Here is a 19,772-nt window from a genome sequence, read left to right as displayed (position 1 = left end):
TTTTGCAAACTTTTATAGGCAATTCATCTCTTCTTTTGCAGAGGTGGCACTCCCCTTAATGGAGCTACTAAGAACTAGACCATCTCCGACCAAGCCAAAGCCAAGTCAACCGCTCACTTGGACAATGGATTGTCAAAAATCCTTTGAACAATTAAAGTGTCTATTTGCAACAGAGCCCATCTTCCAACATCCCGATCCAAATAAACCCTTTACAGTCCAAGCTGATGCCAGTGACATGGCTGTAGTGGCAGTTCTACTTCAAAGGAACTCTCAAAATGAACTGATGCTTTCTACTTATGTGTCTAAAAAGTTAACGGACACTGAACGCAGAAGGGCAGTCTGGGAGAAAGAAGCTTTTGCTGTGCGATGGACTCTCTTATCTTGGAGACATTTCCTTGAGGGAGTTAGTGAGCCTTTCGAGGTGATCATAAAAACCTCGAAGCTTTAAAAACCCCTCAAAAACTTACTTCTAAACAAGTCCGGTGGGCTCAATAATTTAAGCGCTTCAACTTCAAACTAAAATACATTCCGGGGGGCGGGGGGGGGAATCCATTGGCAGATGCCTTGTCCAGAAAACCCCAATTTGACAGCCAACGAGAGGAAATAGAACATGCAATGATCTCTGAAGCCCAACCAGCTGCTCAAGCAACTACTAGGACACATGCCAAATGCCATTCTGACCTCCCAGAAGACAAATTTTCAGCAGATTTGAAAGCAGCGCTGTCAATCGATATTTAGTTTAAAGAGAACCAAATGGACTTAACTTTGGGGAGGGACTGGCGTGGAAAGGAATTTATATGCCAACCAGTATGAGACTAATGGCGCTAAAGTGTAGTCACGATTCTCAACTAGAGGGCCATCTGATCTCTAAAAACTCTCCATTTCCGACCTCCCAGAAGACAATTTTGGTGGCCAAGGATGAAAACTGATGTTGAGGACTATGTAAAAAGCTGTACCATTTGAGCTACCATGAAGCTCAGACTAGGGAAACCTTCTGGGCTTCTCCAACAAGTAGCCGAACCCATGAAAGCCTGGGAGGAGATTGCCATAGACTTTATTGTCAAACTCCTAGAAAGCGGTGGAAATACAGTTATTTGGACTGGGATCAATCTGTTCTCCAAGCAAGCACATTTCACCACTTGTAATGGACTACCTTCTGCAAAGAAGCTAGCAAAGCTTTTAATGAAGCATATTTACAAGCTTCACGGAGTTCTGCGGTGAGTAATATCAGATTGCAGAGTCCAATTTACTGCTCAGTTCTGGAGGGAGTTGGAATGTCCCAGGGGTGTTCCATCAGGCTACCAATGGATCAGCAGAACATTCAAACGCAATGGTGGAACAATACATTAGATGTTATGTAAATTATCAACAGGAAAATTGGGCTGATTTATTGACATTTGCAGAAGTGGCTTATAACAATGCAGTACACAGCAGCACAGGATTAACTCCTTTTCAAATAACTACTGGCATGGAATTTGTCTGTATGCCTGAATTACCTAGGGAACCACCTACTTCCACATCTCTAACAGAATGGATGGACTTCCTACAAAAAGGGTGGGGAAACACAAAAAAAGCTTTAGCAGAAACAGCTGATGAATACAACAAACATACAGACAAGTCTTGTTCTCTCCAACCACCATTTAAAGTGGGAGATAAAGATTAAGATTACCTAGTAAAAAATTTGGACCCAAATTCCTCGGTCCTTTCCCTTCAGTGAAAGTAATTAACCCGGTAACTGTTCAGCCTAGTCTTCCTCACATATTAGGGAAAATACATCTGGTATTTCACAGCAGCTTATTAAAACCAGCAATAGGCTCTACTTTGAGGCCCAGCCCAGCTGCTCCTCCCAAACCTGCAGTTGTACAAGGTGAAACACATTATGAAGTTAAGAAAATTCTTCAGTCTAGATTAATCAAGGGCTGGTTACAGTACCTGGTCACTTTGTCAGAAGCTACTTGGGTGAAATGTTGGGATGTAAAAGCAGATAGATTAGTGAAACAATTTCATGATCTGATAGGCCAAAGGGTCCTCCTTGGGGGGGCGTGGTTAAGTGACTGGATGGACTAGGCACTAACTGTTAGGAATGTAAGTCACCTAACAGCTATTTGGGTTGGAAAATATATAAACCAGGATAGACATTTTAATACTGCCTCTTTAAGGGAATGCTAAAAGTGTAATTGGGCATGGTTTCCCAAATGACCATAAGATGGAGCCAGAAACCTGGGTTGTTTAGTCTTAGTCTTAGTCGCAGAAGAAGTCTCAGTGGGTCTCTCTGTTTCCTTCTGTAGGAGAGTATTGCCGTTCCTCATAATTGACTGCTATTCTTGGATTTGATGTAAGTTTGATACTGAACTGTTTATGATAGTGGACTTTGTTATTGGACTTTGTTATTGTTATCCCTGGACTGAAAATTGACTGCCTTACCTGTGAATGACTTTGGACTGTGTTTGAACTTTGTTTAAATGTTTCTGGAAGTAAAAACCTACATTTACTGTACAGTGTATCTGTGTGCTGTGTGTGTATTATTCAAACATTTCTCTCAAATACATCTCCCTGTATGCGCTCATTCTCCTAACGGGGAATTACCTCAACACTAACCCCTTGTTGTGTTTTGTCTATTTTATTTTCCAGGACGTGTTTTTTTCTTCATGGGGGATGCCTGTCAGCTCTGGAAGCCATATTAGAACCAGAAGCTTCCACACTTCCACATTCCTGTGCCTGGGAAAGTAGGAGGGGGGATTTTAGAGTATTGATAGTTAGACATAATAGCATTACTCTTTTCGGTCAAAGTTATGTTATTCCCACACCTGGAGGAGGAGTGGTTGAAGGGATGTCCCAAGTTGGGACGGTTGGTGATTGGACCATGTGATAAGACTGATGGGTGCAGGGGTTGGGTTTTGAATTTTGAATTACTAAGGGAAAATCCAGAACTCTCAGATTCAGGTTTTCCCAGATGTGCCAATATACCTACTCTAATAAAAAGAAACTTTGGGAAAATGCCTGTCTCGGAGGTTTAATTGGAGTTGGGTTTTTCTGAAACCCTGACAAAACTAAAAAGAAAAGAAAAGGAGAAATGTTTCCCCTTTTGCATTTGAGAATGCAAGAAGGGACAGGAAAAGAGAAAGGGAAAGAGGAAAGAAAAAGAAAAAGAAGGACAGATGGAAAGGAAGAAAAAAAAGTTAAGAGGGAAGGAAAAAGAAGAAAAGGAAGGAAGATTATAATGAGAATGAGGGAGGGTCTCAGGGAAGACCTGCCTTAGCACTTGACCACCACAGGTGCCCCCAACACCCGGCCATGCCCATCCTGGCCCTCCATGGTCAAACACAACCCTGATGCAGTTCTCAATGAAATTGAATTTGACACCCTGGCCTTAGATGATGAGCTCAAGATCAAGGTGGATCTTGACAGAATTGAACACTGGGCCCTATCTAACAAAATGAAATTCAACATAGAGAAACTAAAGTCCTACACTTAGGCAAGAAAAACCAAAAGTATGCATATAGACTGGATAAAACCGGGCTTAATAGCAGTAACTGTGATAGGGATCTTGAAATCTTAGTGGGCAACCAGTTAAATATGAGCCAGCAGTGTGTGGTGGCAGCCAAAAAAGCCAACACAATCCTAAGTTGCATTAACAGAGGGATATAGTCAAGATCAAGTGAGGTACTAATACTACTCTATAAAGCCTTAGTAAAATCACACCTAGAATACTGCAACCAGTTTTGGTCACCAAACTATAAAAAAGATGTTGAGACTAGAAAAACTGCAGAGAAGAGCCAGGATGATTAGGGGACCAGTGGAGACTAAAACATATGAAGAACGATTACAGGAACTGAGCATGGCCAGCCTAGTGAAGAGAAGGACCAGGGGAGACATGATAGCAGTCTTCCAATATTTGAGGGGCTGCCACAGAGAGGAAGTGGTCAAGCTATTTTCCAAGACACCTGTAGGCCAGACAAGGAATAACGGATGGAAACCGATCAAGGAGAGATTCAACCTAGAAATAAGGAGAAATTTTCTGACAGTGAGAACAAGCAACTAATGGAACAGCTTGCCCTCAGAAGTTGTGGGAGCTTCATTACTGGAAACTCTCAAGAAGAGACTGGACTGCTATCTGTCAAAAATGATGTAGGGTCTGCTTGAGCGGGGGATTGGACTAGATGATCTATAAGGTCCCTTTCAACTCTGTTTAATCTGTATAAAAGAATGGCTAATTTACTTATCAACTGCAAAATTGTCATCAATACTACTTAAGAACCAATAAGAATGATAGTCATGGGTAGCAAAATTGCCCTGACTATCTTTAGCTGAAAAGTATTGTATTCCATTTAGCAATAGCACTTGAATTTATTGTATATAACTCCCACAGTGCTTTACAGCAATATAAACAGATTGCACCCAACAATCTGGGTCCTCATGTTACCAATCTTGGAAGGATGGAAGACTGAATCAACCTTGAGCCCCATCAGGATCAAACTGCAGACTGTGGGCTGTGCCACAATATTGCATTCCAATCATTGCAGCACCAGACAACATATTTAATTATATTTTGCTGGCAAAATACACAAAATAAAAAAGTGCTGAGATTTTATCCTAGAGCATATCTAATTATCTTGTGTAACACTGAGTTCATACTTTGCATTAAACTATATGACTCTTTTGGACTGAATGTGTTATATACATGGCTGGCTTGTTGCTGCGAAGTTTGAGCCCAGAAACTATATACAGCCATTATTAGGCATTTATCATACTTGTAAAGTTTTTCAATAGACAGTTTTCTGATTGGCAAAGAATCAGCCTACTTGAAAAAGGAAACCATTAATTATCTGGACATATTTTCTGTTGTTCTCTACCAAAATAAAGCCTCCCTTCTACAGCAATTTCTACTATTTTATAAATAGGCAACTGCCACACTTGGACATCAATCCTTAGCAAAGTGTAGGTGTTATCTTCGTGAATCCACAAGCAAAGGAAGGATACCTATCTCAGCAAAGGGAAGATGGTACATGAGATAATGGTTGTTGTGAGTAAAGTCCCGTCAGAGGGGGTATTCAGCAGGTTCTGACCAGTTCTGGAGAACCGGTAGTGGAAATTTTGAGTAGTTCAGAAAACCAGCAAATACCACCTCTGACTGGCCCCTTCCCCATCTATTCTCTGCCTCCCAAGACCCAGGTGATCGGCTGCGTCTTCTTTTGTTGCCCTGCACAGGAAAATGGAGCTGGAAAGCAGGTTAGTGGGATGGGGAGCGAATGGGATTTGGCAGTATCCTTCCCCTGGAGTGGGGTGGGAATGGAGTTTTTACAGTATCCTTCCTCTGCCACACCCACAAAGCCATTCCCACAAAGCCATGCCTACAGAACTGGTAGTAATTTTTTTTTAATCCCACCACTGAGTCCTGGGATATTTTTTTGTGTGTTTCATTTCCAGGAACACTTCAAAGATCTACCTGTGTACTCAGGCGATATGACATAAGCTCAAAATCTCCATCAGGCGGAATGAATGAAATAGTACGATCATTGTCAAAACGTGATAGTCGTACACATTGGTGGAACTTGACATCCTCCAGTTCTACAGACTTATTTTTTCCACCTGAAAGTCAGAAGTACAGTTATTAAAAGACAAATATAATCTTTGGTATACTAGATGTAATAAGAAACAATTGCCTGTTTTTGGTGGAAGCCTTCAATGGAAGCAGAGTTTCACAAAATAAAAGAAAAACAATGAGCCCTCATTTCTGATAATCAAATCCCATGAATATGCTGCAAAAGAAACATATAAAGTTATGAACAGCTTTGTGGAGGGGAAAACAAAAAACTAAATAAAACTTAACAATACAAAATTCCAATTTAAAATTACAGCATAGTCTATTGAAATTAAACCAAAATATATGTGTCAGTATATAAGAAATTATAACCAGGGATCGACATAACAACAAATCAGCTAATGGGAACTGTTTGGTGACTAAGAAACAGCACCTGTTGTGAGCCATGCCAGACAGCTTGGAGACTGGGCGTGGCTTAGGGTAACTGGTCTGTATAAATATAAAGCTTCTGTGTTTCTGGTGGTTCTGATGGCTTCTGCTTCTTGTTCTTGTATTTGCTACCACATTGCAAGAGGTGCATGGGTATTGTATACATGCATTATGTTTTAAATTATTGTATATAAACAAATTTCTAATATAAATGAATCCTGCTGAATTATTACTTGTGTGCTGGTTGGATTGTTGCAAACATTAACAGGTTATGGGCCCAGAGCACACCAAGCACACAGTAAGACTGAACTGTAATTCAGCTGAAGGACAGCCTGTGTTAAAAGGAAAGCTCTCTGCCTCAATTGGGACAGAAGAATTATATTATTTGGGCTGCAAAATTGGAGTAATTCCTAAAGGAGCTCTGGGATATTGTTATTAATCCACCCCAGGCACCATTAGCAGCAACAGATCAAAGGCGGCATGATAAGGCACTGGCCTACATCATTTGAAGAGTTCTCCACTCCTCTACTCATTGCAGAATATCTTATGCCACCAGACTTGAAATTCTAGACCTAGAAAATCTAGAACTGCACCAAACTTGATTGCAGGAAATACGACTTCAGCAACAGAGTGGTCAATGTCTGGAATACTCTACCAGACTCTGTGGTTTCTTCCCCAAATCCCAAAAACTTTAACCTTAGACTATCTACTATTGACCTCACCCCTTTCCTAAGAGGTCTGTAGGGGGCATGCATAAGCGCACCAATGTGCCTACCATCCCTGTCCCATTGTTTTTTTTTATTTTTCTTATATGTATCCATTTCATGTATTCATAACTATGTTTATACTTATACTTGTTATCTTATAATCGCTTGACAAAATAAAATAAATAAAAATAAAATAAATAAATATTAAGCTTAAAAGATGAACAATTCTTGACTGTAGTTGATTTAAAGACTACAACTGAGGTATGGCTGAAATTGAGAAGTATGCATGTGAGTGCATCAGCATGCAATATTGTGGAATTATCAAAGCAATTGTACAGAGCCTGGATGCAGCCACAAGCGAGTGTGGAACAGCATTTGTTGCACATGCGGAGTTTATTTATTGAATTGGAACAACATGGAATGCAGACTCCTGAATCTCAGAAGGTGCTGATGGTATGAAATAATCTTGATGAAACGTGGGACATTGTTTCAGCTGTTTTTGAGTGCAAACAGGTCTTATGAATGGAAGCCCTTAAAGCCTGTTTGCTTTCTGAAGAAAACAAATGCCATTTTAGAAATAGCCACAAGGAGAAATTCCTCAGGTGGGGGCCCAGGGAGCAGATAGAGAAAAGCAACAGACAAGATATCTGCAAAGACCAGAGAACCCAGCAAAGATTTTCTATGAAGAAAGAGAAAGAAAAAGTATGACAATGTTTCATTTGTGGTGATGAATCAAACAGAAAGACTGTTTGCAAGGAAGAAAAACAACAGGTTAACAAGCTGCTGTTGAAAAAGTTAGCTATTGTAAAAGCAGAGACAAATGGTTAATAGAACTGGGGCTAGTCAAACAATTGTTAATAATTCAAAATTGTTTTACAGAATGGATCCAGCTGGAGGAAATACAGTAGTTTTGCAAATGGCCAGAAGGCTAAAGTCACAGGAAAAGGCAGTGTGCTGATTCCATGTCTGGAGGAAAAGTTTAGTAACATATTATGTGTGCCCGAAATGGAGCATAATTTACTGAGTGTCTCTAGTCTAGACCAAAAAGGGTTTGAGACCATATTTGTAAATGGGAAGGGTATCATAAAAAGGAATGAAAGTGTATGTACACAGGGCATAAAACAGGATAATCTTTATGTGTTGCAGGGACAAAAGGTTCAATGTGCCCAAACATTTGGAAATGTGGCACAACATGATTCATGCATTCATCTCTTGGATAGAAAGCTTGGCCATGCCAGCTTCAAAGTTTTGCAAAAGATGCAACAGTTTGTAGAAGGTTTAAATTTAAAAGGGCATAAGGCATACTTGGACTGTGCAGTATGTAAATCATCAAAGTCCAAGACATTCCTAGTAAGCAAGAGTAGCACAAGGCAGACAACAAGAGCTCTAGAGCTTATACATGCAGATTTGGTGGGGCCAATGCAAGCTAGTTTGAGAGGAGCAAAATATGCGCTGGTCATTGTAGATGATTACAGCAGATTTTGTTTCTGCTATTTACTAAAGAGTAAAATAGAGGTGCCACAGAAATTTAAGCAATAAGTAAGCTTTGTAGAAAGGAGATATAAGCAACAGGTATGTCAGCTGCAAACTGATAGAGGTTTAGAAATCATATCAGCAAGTTTTCAACAGTGGTTGGGACAGTTAGGAATAAAACACAAATGCACAAATCTGTACACAGCAACTGATAATGGTGTTGCTGAGAGGCGGAATGGTTTCTTACAGACAATGAAGGACTCACTGCTGGAGGATTCTGGTCTGAGCGGGTCATATTGGGGTGAAGCCATGTTGACTGCTAATTATTTAATCAATAGGCTGTGGAGTTCATCTATAAATGATACTCCATATGCAATGTTGTATGGGAGAAAGGCATCTCTGGCACATTTAAGGGTGTTTGGAAGCAATACATGGGTGCATATTCCAAAAGGAGAAAAGGTCAATCAAAGGCTAGAAAGCTCGGGTTTATGGGTTCTATCGCTTTCGCGATGGAAGCAAAATAATATGATTTCAAGTTCTGCTAGTTTTGCAGAGCAAAATTGGAACAGAATTGATGCCAATTTTTCCACTTAGTGATGGTGATCCACTTAGTGACAATAACTCACTTAGTGACAGTGTCAGCATTTAGGGAGGAGAAACTAAAAAAGAACTAGAAAAGGAGTCAGGAGAAGATGATGACTCAGATATTAAGCCAGAGAGGGTTGAAACACAGGAGCAGTCACACCACGCAGGACAGAGCAATGGAACAAGAAAATTCCACCTGACAGGTATACTGCTAGTAAAGTTAAAATGTGTAATGTATGGTATGAGTCAAGGAACTATAAGGAAGTATTGTCATTACCCAAAATTGAACAAATTAAGTGGAAAGAAGCCATGGACAAAGAAATTAAATCCATGGTTCACATCTATTACTTTGCCACAAGGTTGCAAAGCCATGGGTTTACAAAAAAAAAAATACTACCCAACAATGAGGTACAATATAAAGCAAGATTAGAGGCACAAGGTTTTTCAGAGGAAAAATTTGTACAAGGTATTCACACCAACTGTAAAGAGCGAAAGCATAAGGTTGACGCTAGCATTGGCAGTGGCACGTGACCATAAAATTTGGCATTTTGATATAACCACAGCATTCCTTAATGAGGAATGAGAAGAAGAAATTTATATGGTTCAAGCACCAGGGTATGGAAGTAAAAAGCCTAACATTGTATATAAATTGAACAAGGCCATTTATGGGTTGAAACAGTCAGCCAGGAATTGGAATGTCTGTTTAGATACAGCATTGAAGGGTCTTGGGTTCAAGAATTGTAAAGCTGATGGTTGCATGTATACTGGAAAGTTACAATGTGGGGATTGTCATTTGTTAGCATTTGTGGATCATCTTTGTTTCATTTGTCACAGAAAAAAATTGCTAATCAATTAGAGAAAAATTTTGAAATAAAAGATTTGGGTGAAATACAAAATTATCTCAGTGTAGAGGTACAAAAAACTGAGAAAGGTTCTCAAAGAAAGAAAATTGAACAGCTGTTGGAGAGATAGAACATGAAGGATTGTAATTCTGCTCCAACACCTATGAGTATAGATTTTCATAATAGTTTGGGTGAGGACAAAAGTGAAGCCTGTGATCAGTCAGCAACAGGGAGCCTATTATAACTGTCACAGTGGTCCAGACCAGACATAGTTTGGGCAGTAAGCATCTTAAGTCACTTTACTGCTGCACCAATGCAATTGCATTGGATGGGTATAAAAAGGATTCTCAGGTATTTGAAGGGAACTGTGAACTTGGGTCTTCAAATACAGATCTCTGAAGAATAGCAATTGAAATGTTATGTAGACAGTGATTATGCCAATGATGTAAAAACCAGAAAGTCTAATTCTGGGATTGTGGTATTGTTTGAAGGGGCCTTAACTGATTGGAAGTCCAGAAAACTGTAGCCATTTCTACTGTGGAGGCAGAATTTATAGCTCCATCTGAACTTTGTTCAGAGGTAACTTGGTACGTACAGCTGTTACAGGATTTAAGCGTAAAGGTAAATGATGTTGTAACAGTGTTTCAGGATAATCCTGCTTCCGTTAAAATGGCAACAGGTGATAGAGTGAAAAATAGAAACAAGCATGTGGACATTAAGTATTGTAATGTCAGAAAAACCCATCAAATGTAAATTGCTTCACTGTTCTTCAGAGGACAATCTGGCAGATATAATGAAGCCATTGGTGAAGTGCACCATGGGAAAAATATTATTCAGTTATTCAGTTTTATGTTTATTCCAGTCATAAAGGGAGGAGTGCCAGTATATAAGAAATTATGAGCTGGGATAGATATAATAACTAGTCAGCTAATGGGAACTGTTTGGTGACAAAAATACAGCACCTGTTGTGAGCTATACCAGACGGCATAGGGTAACTGGTCTGTATAAATATAGAGCTTCTGTGTTTTTGGTGGTTCTGATGGCTTCTGCTTCTTGTTCTTGTATTTGGTACCAACATTGCAAGAGCTACATGGGTATTGTATAATGCATTATGTTTTAGATTATTGTATATAAACAAATTTCTTCTATAAATGAATCCTGCTGAATTATTTACTTGTGTGTTGATTGGATTGCTGCAAACTCTAACAGTATGGACTTTAATAGACATTCTCAAAGCAAAATTGCAGACTAGCTTGTTCTCCTAACTTTATAACCAATCTGACACATTCCATAGATAGATATGAAAGTGTAAAGACATTATTGATATGAGACTCAAATCCGAAACTCCTCATTCCTCCCCAAATGCTCATGCCATCCACCCCAAATGCTTATGCCATTCCTCCCCAAATGCTCATGTCATCACACTATGATTTACTTACGTCCTGTGAGCTCGAAAAGCACCCTATCATTGAGGCCCAGGCGTAGCTCTGGCATACCAGAAAGGAACACCTTCAGTTTGATGGAACCCACTATTTCACTCAGCAGGACACTCCCATTGGCATTAACCTGAAAGACAAGTAGGGTCTGATGTCCTCCATTCACTCTCCATATTCCTCTGCATGAGAAAATATGGCTCCTCCTCCTCTTGAACATAGTCATGCTGAAGTTCCCAACAAAACATAGAAACAAAAACTTCACCAATCACCACCATTAAATCAGAGTGGGTAATCCTAGGAGACTCTCAAAGGGTAGAGTGATAATGACAAAATGAAATGTGAATGACAGCATGTAAAATAATTTTATATTTATTTTAAAAAATTAAACTGAATTGTTAAATTGTCCTGTGGCAAGTTGGCCATGGCGAGTTGGCTGTGGCTGGTTGTCCCATTCCATCCAGCGATGGAGAACCCATGTCTGAAGGCAAGTCTGATATTGTTTTCATTGTTAGTAAATTTCTCCTTAGTTTTAGGTTGCTTCTCTCCTTAATTAGTTGCCAACTAATCAAAACAATTGTTTTTTTGTCTTGTGTTCTGGTGCTTTGTTTGGAAAATAGAATGACTCTTCTTCTTTGTGGCAGCCCCTCAAATATTGGAATACTGCTATCATGTCCCCCAGTCTTTCTTTTCACTAGACTAGACATACCCAATTCCTGCAAATGTTCGTCGTATGTTTTAGTTTCCAGGCTTCTAATCATCTTTGTTGCCCTGCTCTTTCCAAAGTTTCAACAACTTTTTAATAATCTGGTGACCAAAACTGGATGCAGTTTTCCAGATGTGGTCTTAGTAAGGCTTTATAAAGCTATGCCAGCATTTCACATAATCTTGATTCTATCCCTCTATTGGCTTTTTTGGCTGCGGCTGCACACTGCTGGTTCATATTTAATTGTCTACTAGGACTCCAAGATTCCTGTCCCTGTTACTGCTATTGAGCTAGCTTTCAACTAATCTGTACTATATGTTTGGTTTTTCTTGCCTAAGTGTAAGACCTTATTTTTCTCTACACTGAATTTCATTTTGTTGGACAGGGTCCAGTGTTCAAGTCTGTTTAGATTCATCTGTATCTTGAGCCTATTATTTTAGGTGTTAGCTATTCCTGCCAACTTAGTGTTATTTGCAAATTTTATGAGTTCCCCTTCTATTCCCTCATCTAAATCATTTATGAAGATTTTGAAGAGTTTTGGGCCTAAAATAGAACCTGGGGATACTCCACCACTTACTTACTTCCATGTAGATATTGAGGACTACATATTGAATGTGATTTATATCTTTGAGGATTAGACATACAAATTATAGAAAGAAGAGTGTCATAATGTACTGTAAGTTTAGAGAGGTTAAATTGTACTTATAACTGCTGAAAAGAACATTGGAAGCCATTTCTTTTTATTTTTTTCCTTTTCTATTTTTCTTTAACTTTTTTCTTTTCTTGCATTGTTTTGTCTTCTCTTTACTTCTTTTCTTTTTTACTTTATATTAGTTTATTATTAGTTTTATTTTTCGTATATATATTCGTAGATTTTCACGGGTACAGGTATGTAGGTCTAGGTGTGTTCGGGTTTTTTCCTGTGTAAGATTAAGAGTATCTTGGTGACGTTTCTGCTTGCACTGGCACGAAGCCGAAAGCACCAGCCTGAGGATGGCGAGTGGGACACACACACACACACACACACACACACACACACACACACACACACACACAGTATATATATAAAACAAGGCAGATGGACAGATGAAGATGCAAAACGGAGATCTTTTTCCATTTTTCTGTCCTTTGCCAAAATGATAGTCTTCATCTGCTTCATAGCGTTTTCAGTTGCTCAGTTAAAAACCATTGCTTTAAGGTATAATATACTTCTAAAATTCTATGCTGATTACATTTTTTCAAGTGTGTCAGCTTTACTATCTTAATGAAATAACATAAGATTTCATTTTTTATCTATATTAAATTTTACATTATTTAATAAAGATAGTTGAGGTTGAAAAAGTGTAATGTGTATATTGTTAGTGTTTAAATATGCCACCATGTTCAGGGCATAAATCCAAAGTTCATTATTTTTGTATCCTACACACATTAAAATAGCTTTCTAGACTTGTTACAATCATGCTGAAGCTTCTAAAACCCTCATTTATATAATCTTCTACCACAAATAATTTTAAGTCTGACTCACCAACAGGTTAACAGATTCAATGACATCAATGAAGACCTCATTCTTCTTGTATTTAAGTCCCTCTGATCTCCAAGAGACTGCATTGGTGACAGTGGATGGAACCCGAGATTTAGCTATCTCCAGTTTGTTGCTCTGCTGAGTGATGTACCTATGATACAGTGAAAGAATTCTTCCTGATCAAACATCCTACTACAGTATAGCTTGTCTCCGATACATTTTGCTGTCTAGAGCAGCGGTCACCAACCAGTGGAAAATTTTGGTGGTCCGCAGAAAAATGTCATCTCCAGAGTACCCCCCCCCCAAAGGAATTAATCTAGGCTGCGCAGAAACACAACCGCCCACATGGCCTGTGGGAACCCTCCCCGCCCACTCGCTCCTTACCTGGCAAATTTGCCTGCTAAGTTGCTATTTTTCCTTTCTTTTCCCCCGGCCATCAGCTGTTCTGCTGTGCTGGGAGATTTAGATTAGCTAGAAAGCAGGAAATCATTGCATTTCTTACTTTCTATCTAATCTTTAGAACCTTCCTTAGGACTGAAGGTTCTATTATTCAGTGAAGACTCACAGCAAGCAAATTTTATGTGACAGACTCAGGTAGCCAATGACAGATAGATCACTGAATGATTGAGCAACTCAGTCTGCCTGCCTGTTTTGCCTGATTTTGGATAAAAGTTGCTCTTTTAAAAAAAATTCAATGTTTATATAAATATTTATAATATTTACATACAAGCCATGCCCAGCCAGTCACATGACCACCAAGCCACACCCACAAATTAGGCCATGCCCACAGAACCGGTTAGTGGTCCCTGGGATTTAAAATTATGAGTTTCATGGCCCCTGAGATCCAAAAGGTTGGCGACCCCTGGTCTAGAGTAGCATCAAAATATCAACAGCATTTCAGGTGGGCAGGAAGGGGAGGGGTGTGCTGGTGCATGTATTTTCCAATGTAAGATGTCCTACTTATTAGTAGGACTAAGAATGATCTCGCTCTGAATACTTCCTAGATATAATGCTGAGACATACCTGCATATTTGACCAAAAAATTTAAAGGTTCACATTCAAAAACTAGAATCTAGTTATATATACACATTAGGATTTCAAGAAAGCCAACAGGAGATGGGACCCCATGGACTGAAATGGGAATGAATTAAGTCAAAGGATGATTAGGATGATTGGCAACTTATTGAAAATAAGATAGCAGAAGTTCAATTTCATAATGTTCCACCCCAACAATAACAAAGCAAAGCAGACATTATTGTGGTTGCATAGAGAGTTTTGACTGAACTCAGAGTTACAGGAAATGAAATAGGGCATAATCACCAGTGGTGGGATTCAATTTTTTTTACTACCAGTTCTGTGGGCGTGGCTTGGTGGGCATGGCAGGGGAAGGATACTGTAAAATCTCCAGTCAAAAATGGTATTTGCCAGTTCTCTAAACTATTCAAAATTTCCACTACTGGTTCTCCAGAACTGGTCAGAACCTGCTGAATACCACCTCTGGTAATCACCCAGGAGGGATACTAATAAGTCATTAATATCTGCAGAAAGATAATTAGAAAGCTTAGAGCACAACATGAATTTAGGACCATAAAGAAAGTTAAAAGCAATAACAAAGGTGGTTTTTTTTATTAAGGTAATACTAAAAAGAATAAATGCAAAGGAGTGTGCCTGCTACCAAGAGACTGGGAGACCTCTCAACTATTTTGCTTCAAAGTTGCTCCCAAGTTCTCCCAAATTCTGATTTGTGTTCAGATAGACCTAAGTGGAACTATTGGCAAACCTAGAATGAAGTAAACAAAAAAAGATAGTGACGAGAAAAAGTTTGTTTCCAGGATAAAACTAATTTTAAAATTGAAAGTCTGGCAGATAAAATCTAAGAGTCCCTTTCTGTGATCTTTGAAAAACGTATGAATATCTAAACTAAAAACTAGAATTTTATGTACGTTGGAATTTTGTTTCATGGCAACATTTATAGTTTTTAAAATCCTGAGCAGTAGTAGAAAAACAGATACAGATCCTTGAAGAACAAGTAAACAGATTACTTACTCCTGCAAAATTTTACTATCTGTCGTCTGAGGAAACCCAAAGTCCATCAGCTCATCCAGTAGCTCATACACAATGACAAAATTGTCACGGATGCTCTCTTCCTCCAGCTCCTTGAAGTATTCAGAAAAAACCTGTCAAAGAGAGAATGGGTACTGAAGAATTGAAGATATTATTACCCTGTAGATAAGTTTCCAGAATTCTCATTGCTTGGATAAAATGTCTCTTCTGGAATGTCCAGTTTTATACACAAATGGAACTGGATAAAGACAACAGGAAGGGACTCAGGTCAAACTATTCACAGGGGCAGGAAGGAGACTATAAAAAAGACTAAGTGTAAAGTTGGGTGACTTTCAACCTAGTCTTAGGTCCTGCAAGTTCCATTCCCCAAACTTCTGTTAAGATATGTTCTTATTCAGAGTGCCCACCAAATTGAGTGTTCCAATTCCACTATGCCTGCTTTTCTATGTATAGGGTGCTCCGCTCTGCTTTTGTACTAGAAATAAATAAATTACATGGAGATGTGGAAGAAAATTGAAAATCCTTGCTAGAATGAAGGTTGCTGAAAGAAAAACAATAGTTTTGAATGATAAATTGTTTTAGCTCCTCACTGTTCACTATTCTAACTAATCAGCTGTTACTCATGTTTTGATACATCTTCCTCTGAAGATGTCTTAGAAATTATCACTGGTCTAAATTGTAAATTGTTGACAAATATTAAATGGAATAATTGAAAAAAATGTATTTTGCTGTGGGCTCAACTGCTAATCTATTCAGATCCTTGGTGCTAATCTTTGAAATGGATTCTACCATATTGTCAGGACTGCCATGCTGCTGCACCAGCCATGCTTCACCAGATGCCAGTCTGCCATATGCAATGGGGGAAGGAGCTGTGGGGTGGGATAAGGTGAGGGGTTAGTATAAAGGGAATCAAAAATACTCGTTTTGACGTGCTGTGAGAGCCACTGGCTGTTCCATGGTCACATCAAGGTCACATCACGCCAGGGACTGCTACCAAAACAATTCATTTGAATGTAATTGCACAGCGATAACTAGGGGGGAAGTGGGGAAAAATGGAAAAGTTAACCAGATGCCATGGATGTGAAAGTTTAGATCTGGCTTTGTTACATTGTAACCACTTTGCTGTACTTTTGATAAAATGGATTTTCGAGTCTTTCTTTTCTAACTGATTAAGTTATGACAGCTGACACATTTATTTACTTATTTAATACATTTATATAGCTGTTAACTTTATAACCAACTGTGGGCAGTCCCCAATCAATGAAGGATCACCCTCTCTACATAGGAACCTTTCTATAAAGTCATCTTGTGTGATTACAGGTAAACAATCATTGTTTTCAATGTTTTTATTTTTATTAAATATAGAAAGAGCAAAAATTTCAGTGTCTATATAAACAGTGTGTTGTCTGGGTACAATTAATTTAAGCAATAATCATAATCATGATAACAATAGTGTTCTTAATATTAGTATTAAACATATAATAACAGTAGCATTAATAATAAACATATGTCAGTAGTGCTTACATATCCATTTGGTGAGCCATTTTTACAAAATTAGTCATTCTCTTATATTTTTTTTAATCTAACTTCTGTTTCTGCTTGTTAACCATTGATAAAATGAATCCCATATTAAAAATATTCAATGACTTCCTTATCTTTAATTTTAAGTGTTAGTCTATTCATTTCTGCACGTACTAATATTTTTTTATTACATTCTCTTCTGTGGAATCTCTATGTTCTTCCAGTGTTGCACAAATGCAATTCTAGCCACTGTTAATACATGTACATATTCCCTTATTATATTCTTCTGGTATGATACCCAACAGAAATCTTTCCAATTTTAAGTCTATGTATACTTTTATCATTTTTTTTTCTATCCAAGTGTGTATTTTTGTCCAGTATTTTTTTGCCTTTGAGCACGTCCACCACATATGGTAATATGAGGCTGGTGCCTGGTTACATTTCCAGCACTTAGCCGACATTAAGAACATTAACATCTTAGCTAGTCTTGCTGGCAGAACGTGCCATCTGTAAAACATTTTGTATACATTTTCTTTATATACTGTTGACATTGTTACTGTATAATTCCTCTCCCACAGTTTTTGCCATTTGTCTAATTCTATCAAGTAACCAAAGTTTTTGGCCCACACTACCATCGTTTCCTTTACTTGTTCTTCTTCCATTCTAAAGCTCAGTAGATTGTTGCAAATTTTTTATTAGTTTTTCATCTGTTCCTGTTAGGATCTGATCTAATTCTGTTAGTTCTTTGTAAAAACCATATATTTTGGCATCTTTCTCTTGTCTCGATTGTATTTGTCCCCGCAGCCACCATGCTAAGTCAATCCCTTCAGTTCCTTTTACTTTTAAGTTCCGCTTTTTCATTCAGAATGCCTTTATATCTTATAAATATTTATACTGGTATTTTCAAATAATGTTTTTATCTAATTTTTGCCCATGCAAAATGACAGTAATGCATTTCTAATATAGTGTCTTCGGAAGTAACTGTGTATTTTATTTTTCCCATACCATAGGAAAACATGCCATCCCAGTTACACGTCATGTCCTCCACAATTAATAGTCATCTATGTCTCAAATTTATCCATTCTTTCAGCCACATAGTGCAGATGCTTGGTAATATAACTCCCAATCTGGCAGCCAAAACCTCCTCTATGTTTAGACTTGTAAAATTTCAAACTTATTCTAGCTTTTTTCCCTTGCCAAATAAATTTTGATGTTAATCTATTTAGTTTCCCAAAACATTTTCTCCCCAACTTTATTGGAATTGTTTGGAACAAATATACGTAGTAATCTTGGCAAAATGTTCATTTTAATGGTAGCTATTCTTCCTATCAGTGATAGTTGAAGGCTTTTCCACTTTTCCAAATCTAGTTTAATTTGTTGTATTAATTTGGAATAATTATCTTCTTTTATAGTTACACATCTGATAGTTGAATTCCCAAATATTTAACTTTCTTCACTATCTGGATATCTATTTTCTTCATTAGATCTTTTTTCTGTTTGTCTGCAATATTTTAACTAGTATTTTGGTTTTCTCTTTATTTTCAGTCCTGAAACTTCAACATAGGCTTCTATTTTTTTTTTATTAGTGTGGATGATTCTTGTGATTCATCTAAAATAAATACTAGGTTATCTGCAAATGCCTGTAATTTGTATGTTTACTTTTTTGTTTCCATCCCTTTTATTTCTATATCCTGTCTGATATTTCCATTTAGCACTTCCAGTGTCAAAATAAATAGTAATGGGGACAAGGGACATCCTTGCCGTGTGTCTTTTTTAATATTGAAATTCTCTGTCATGTCACCATTTACAATAACTTTTGCAGTCTGTTTAAAGTAAATCATCTTGATCATATTGGTAAATTTTTCATCTAATTCTATATATTTTAATTGTGGTAATATAAATTGCCAGTTTATATTATCAAATGCTTTCTGTGCATATAGGAAGATAAACGCTATTTGCTTTTCAGGATGTGCTTCATTAGTATTCCAATATATTCAAAATAATCCTCATATTATTTTTGATTTGTCTTTTAGGTAAAAACCCATTCTGATCTGGGTGTATAAACTCATTCAGAAATCTGTTCAATCTTTCTGCTATTATTGATGCATATATTTTATAGTCCATGTTTAGTAACAAAATTGGCCTATAGTTTTTGACCTGTCTTAAATCTGAATCTTCTTTTGGTATAAGAGTAATGTTTGCTTCCATCCAAGTCTTGGCTTCTAACAAAACTTCATTGCAGACTTCCAACATTGACTGTCGTAGAGCGTCTTGTAAGTATTTATAAAATTCCAACGGTAACTCATCTGGCCCTGGTGTTTTGTTGTTGTTTCTTAATTGCCTCTAAGTTCAAACATTGCTATCCTTTCATTTAACATAGTTCTGTTTCAGGCACTTTAGGTAGCTTAGCTTCTTCCAAGTATTGCTTTATTTTATCTTGTGAGATTTTCTCTTGATCATATAGGTTTTCATAGTAATTCCAAATTATTTTCTTTTTATTTTCATTTTGGTGCTGAAGTATGGCCTTCTCATCTGCCAAACATTATATCTGTCTCTTTTCTTTCTCCTTTTTAAATTTGTATGCCAGCCACCTTCCTGGTTTATTAGCATTTTCAAAGAAGTTTTGCTTTGCCCTTTTCATTTTTTGTGCCACTTCTACTTTTTCAGTTAAACTCAGTTTGTTTTACTAGTTCCATTTGGTTTTTAAGATTCTTTTTTGTGGTTCTTTCTGTAGCTATATTTTCTAATCTTTTGTACTACCTTTCTAATGTCTTTTTGATGTTGCTTATTTTCCTTATTTTTCCTTCCTATATAAGTTATGGCTTATAAAATATGCCTTGGCTGTATCCCGTACATTTTGCAATAGAAAGTCTTCCTTTCTATTATCTTTGAAGAAGTTCATTTCTTTTTCAACTGTTTGTAAGAATTCTTTATCATTTAATATGGAT

General features: G+C 37.6%; 1 protein-coding gene across 2 annotated transcripts in view; it reads right to left on the bottom strand.

Annotated features, from left to right (window-relative positions):
* Positions 1-19,772, bottom strand: part of AP1M2 (adaptor related protein complex 1 subunit mu 2) — a 91,613-nt gene that overhangs the window by 13,581 nt on the left and 58,260 nt on the right. For both annotated transcript variants that reach the window (XM_026716706.2, XM_087926033.1), the window contains 4 exons: positions 15,286-15,416; positions 13,243-13,390; positions 11,018-11,144; positions 5,447-5,589 (listed from right to left, as the gene is read on the bottom strand). In XM_026716706.2, coding sequence (XP_026572491.1) covers positions 5,447-5,589; positions 11,018-11,144; positions 13,243-13,390; positions 15,286-15,416 — 549 coding nt within the window. The remainder of the gene's footprint in view (positions 1-5,446; positions 5,590-11,017; positions 11,145-13,242; positions 13,391-15,285; positions 15,417-19,772) is intronic.

The sequence above is a fragment of the Pseudonaja textilis genome, chromosome 2 (assembly GCF_049901715.1).
Source record: "Pseudonaja textilis isolate UNSWEBS1 chromosome 2, rPseTex1.2, whole genome shotgun sequence".
In the NCBI taxonomy this organism is placed as follows: Eukaryota; Metazoa; Chordata; class Lepidosauria; order Squamata; family Elapidae; genus Pseudonaja; species Pseudonaja textilis.
The sequence above is the reverse complement of the archived record's forward strand: the minus strand, read 5'-3'. Positions and strand labels throughout refer to the sequence as shown.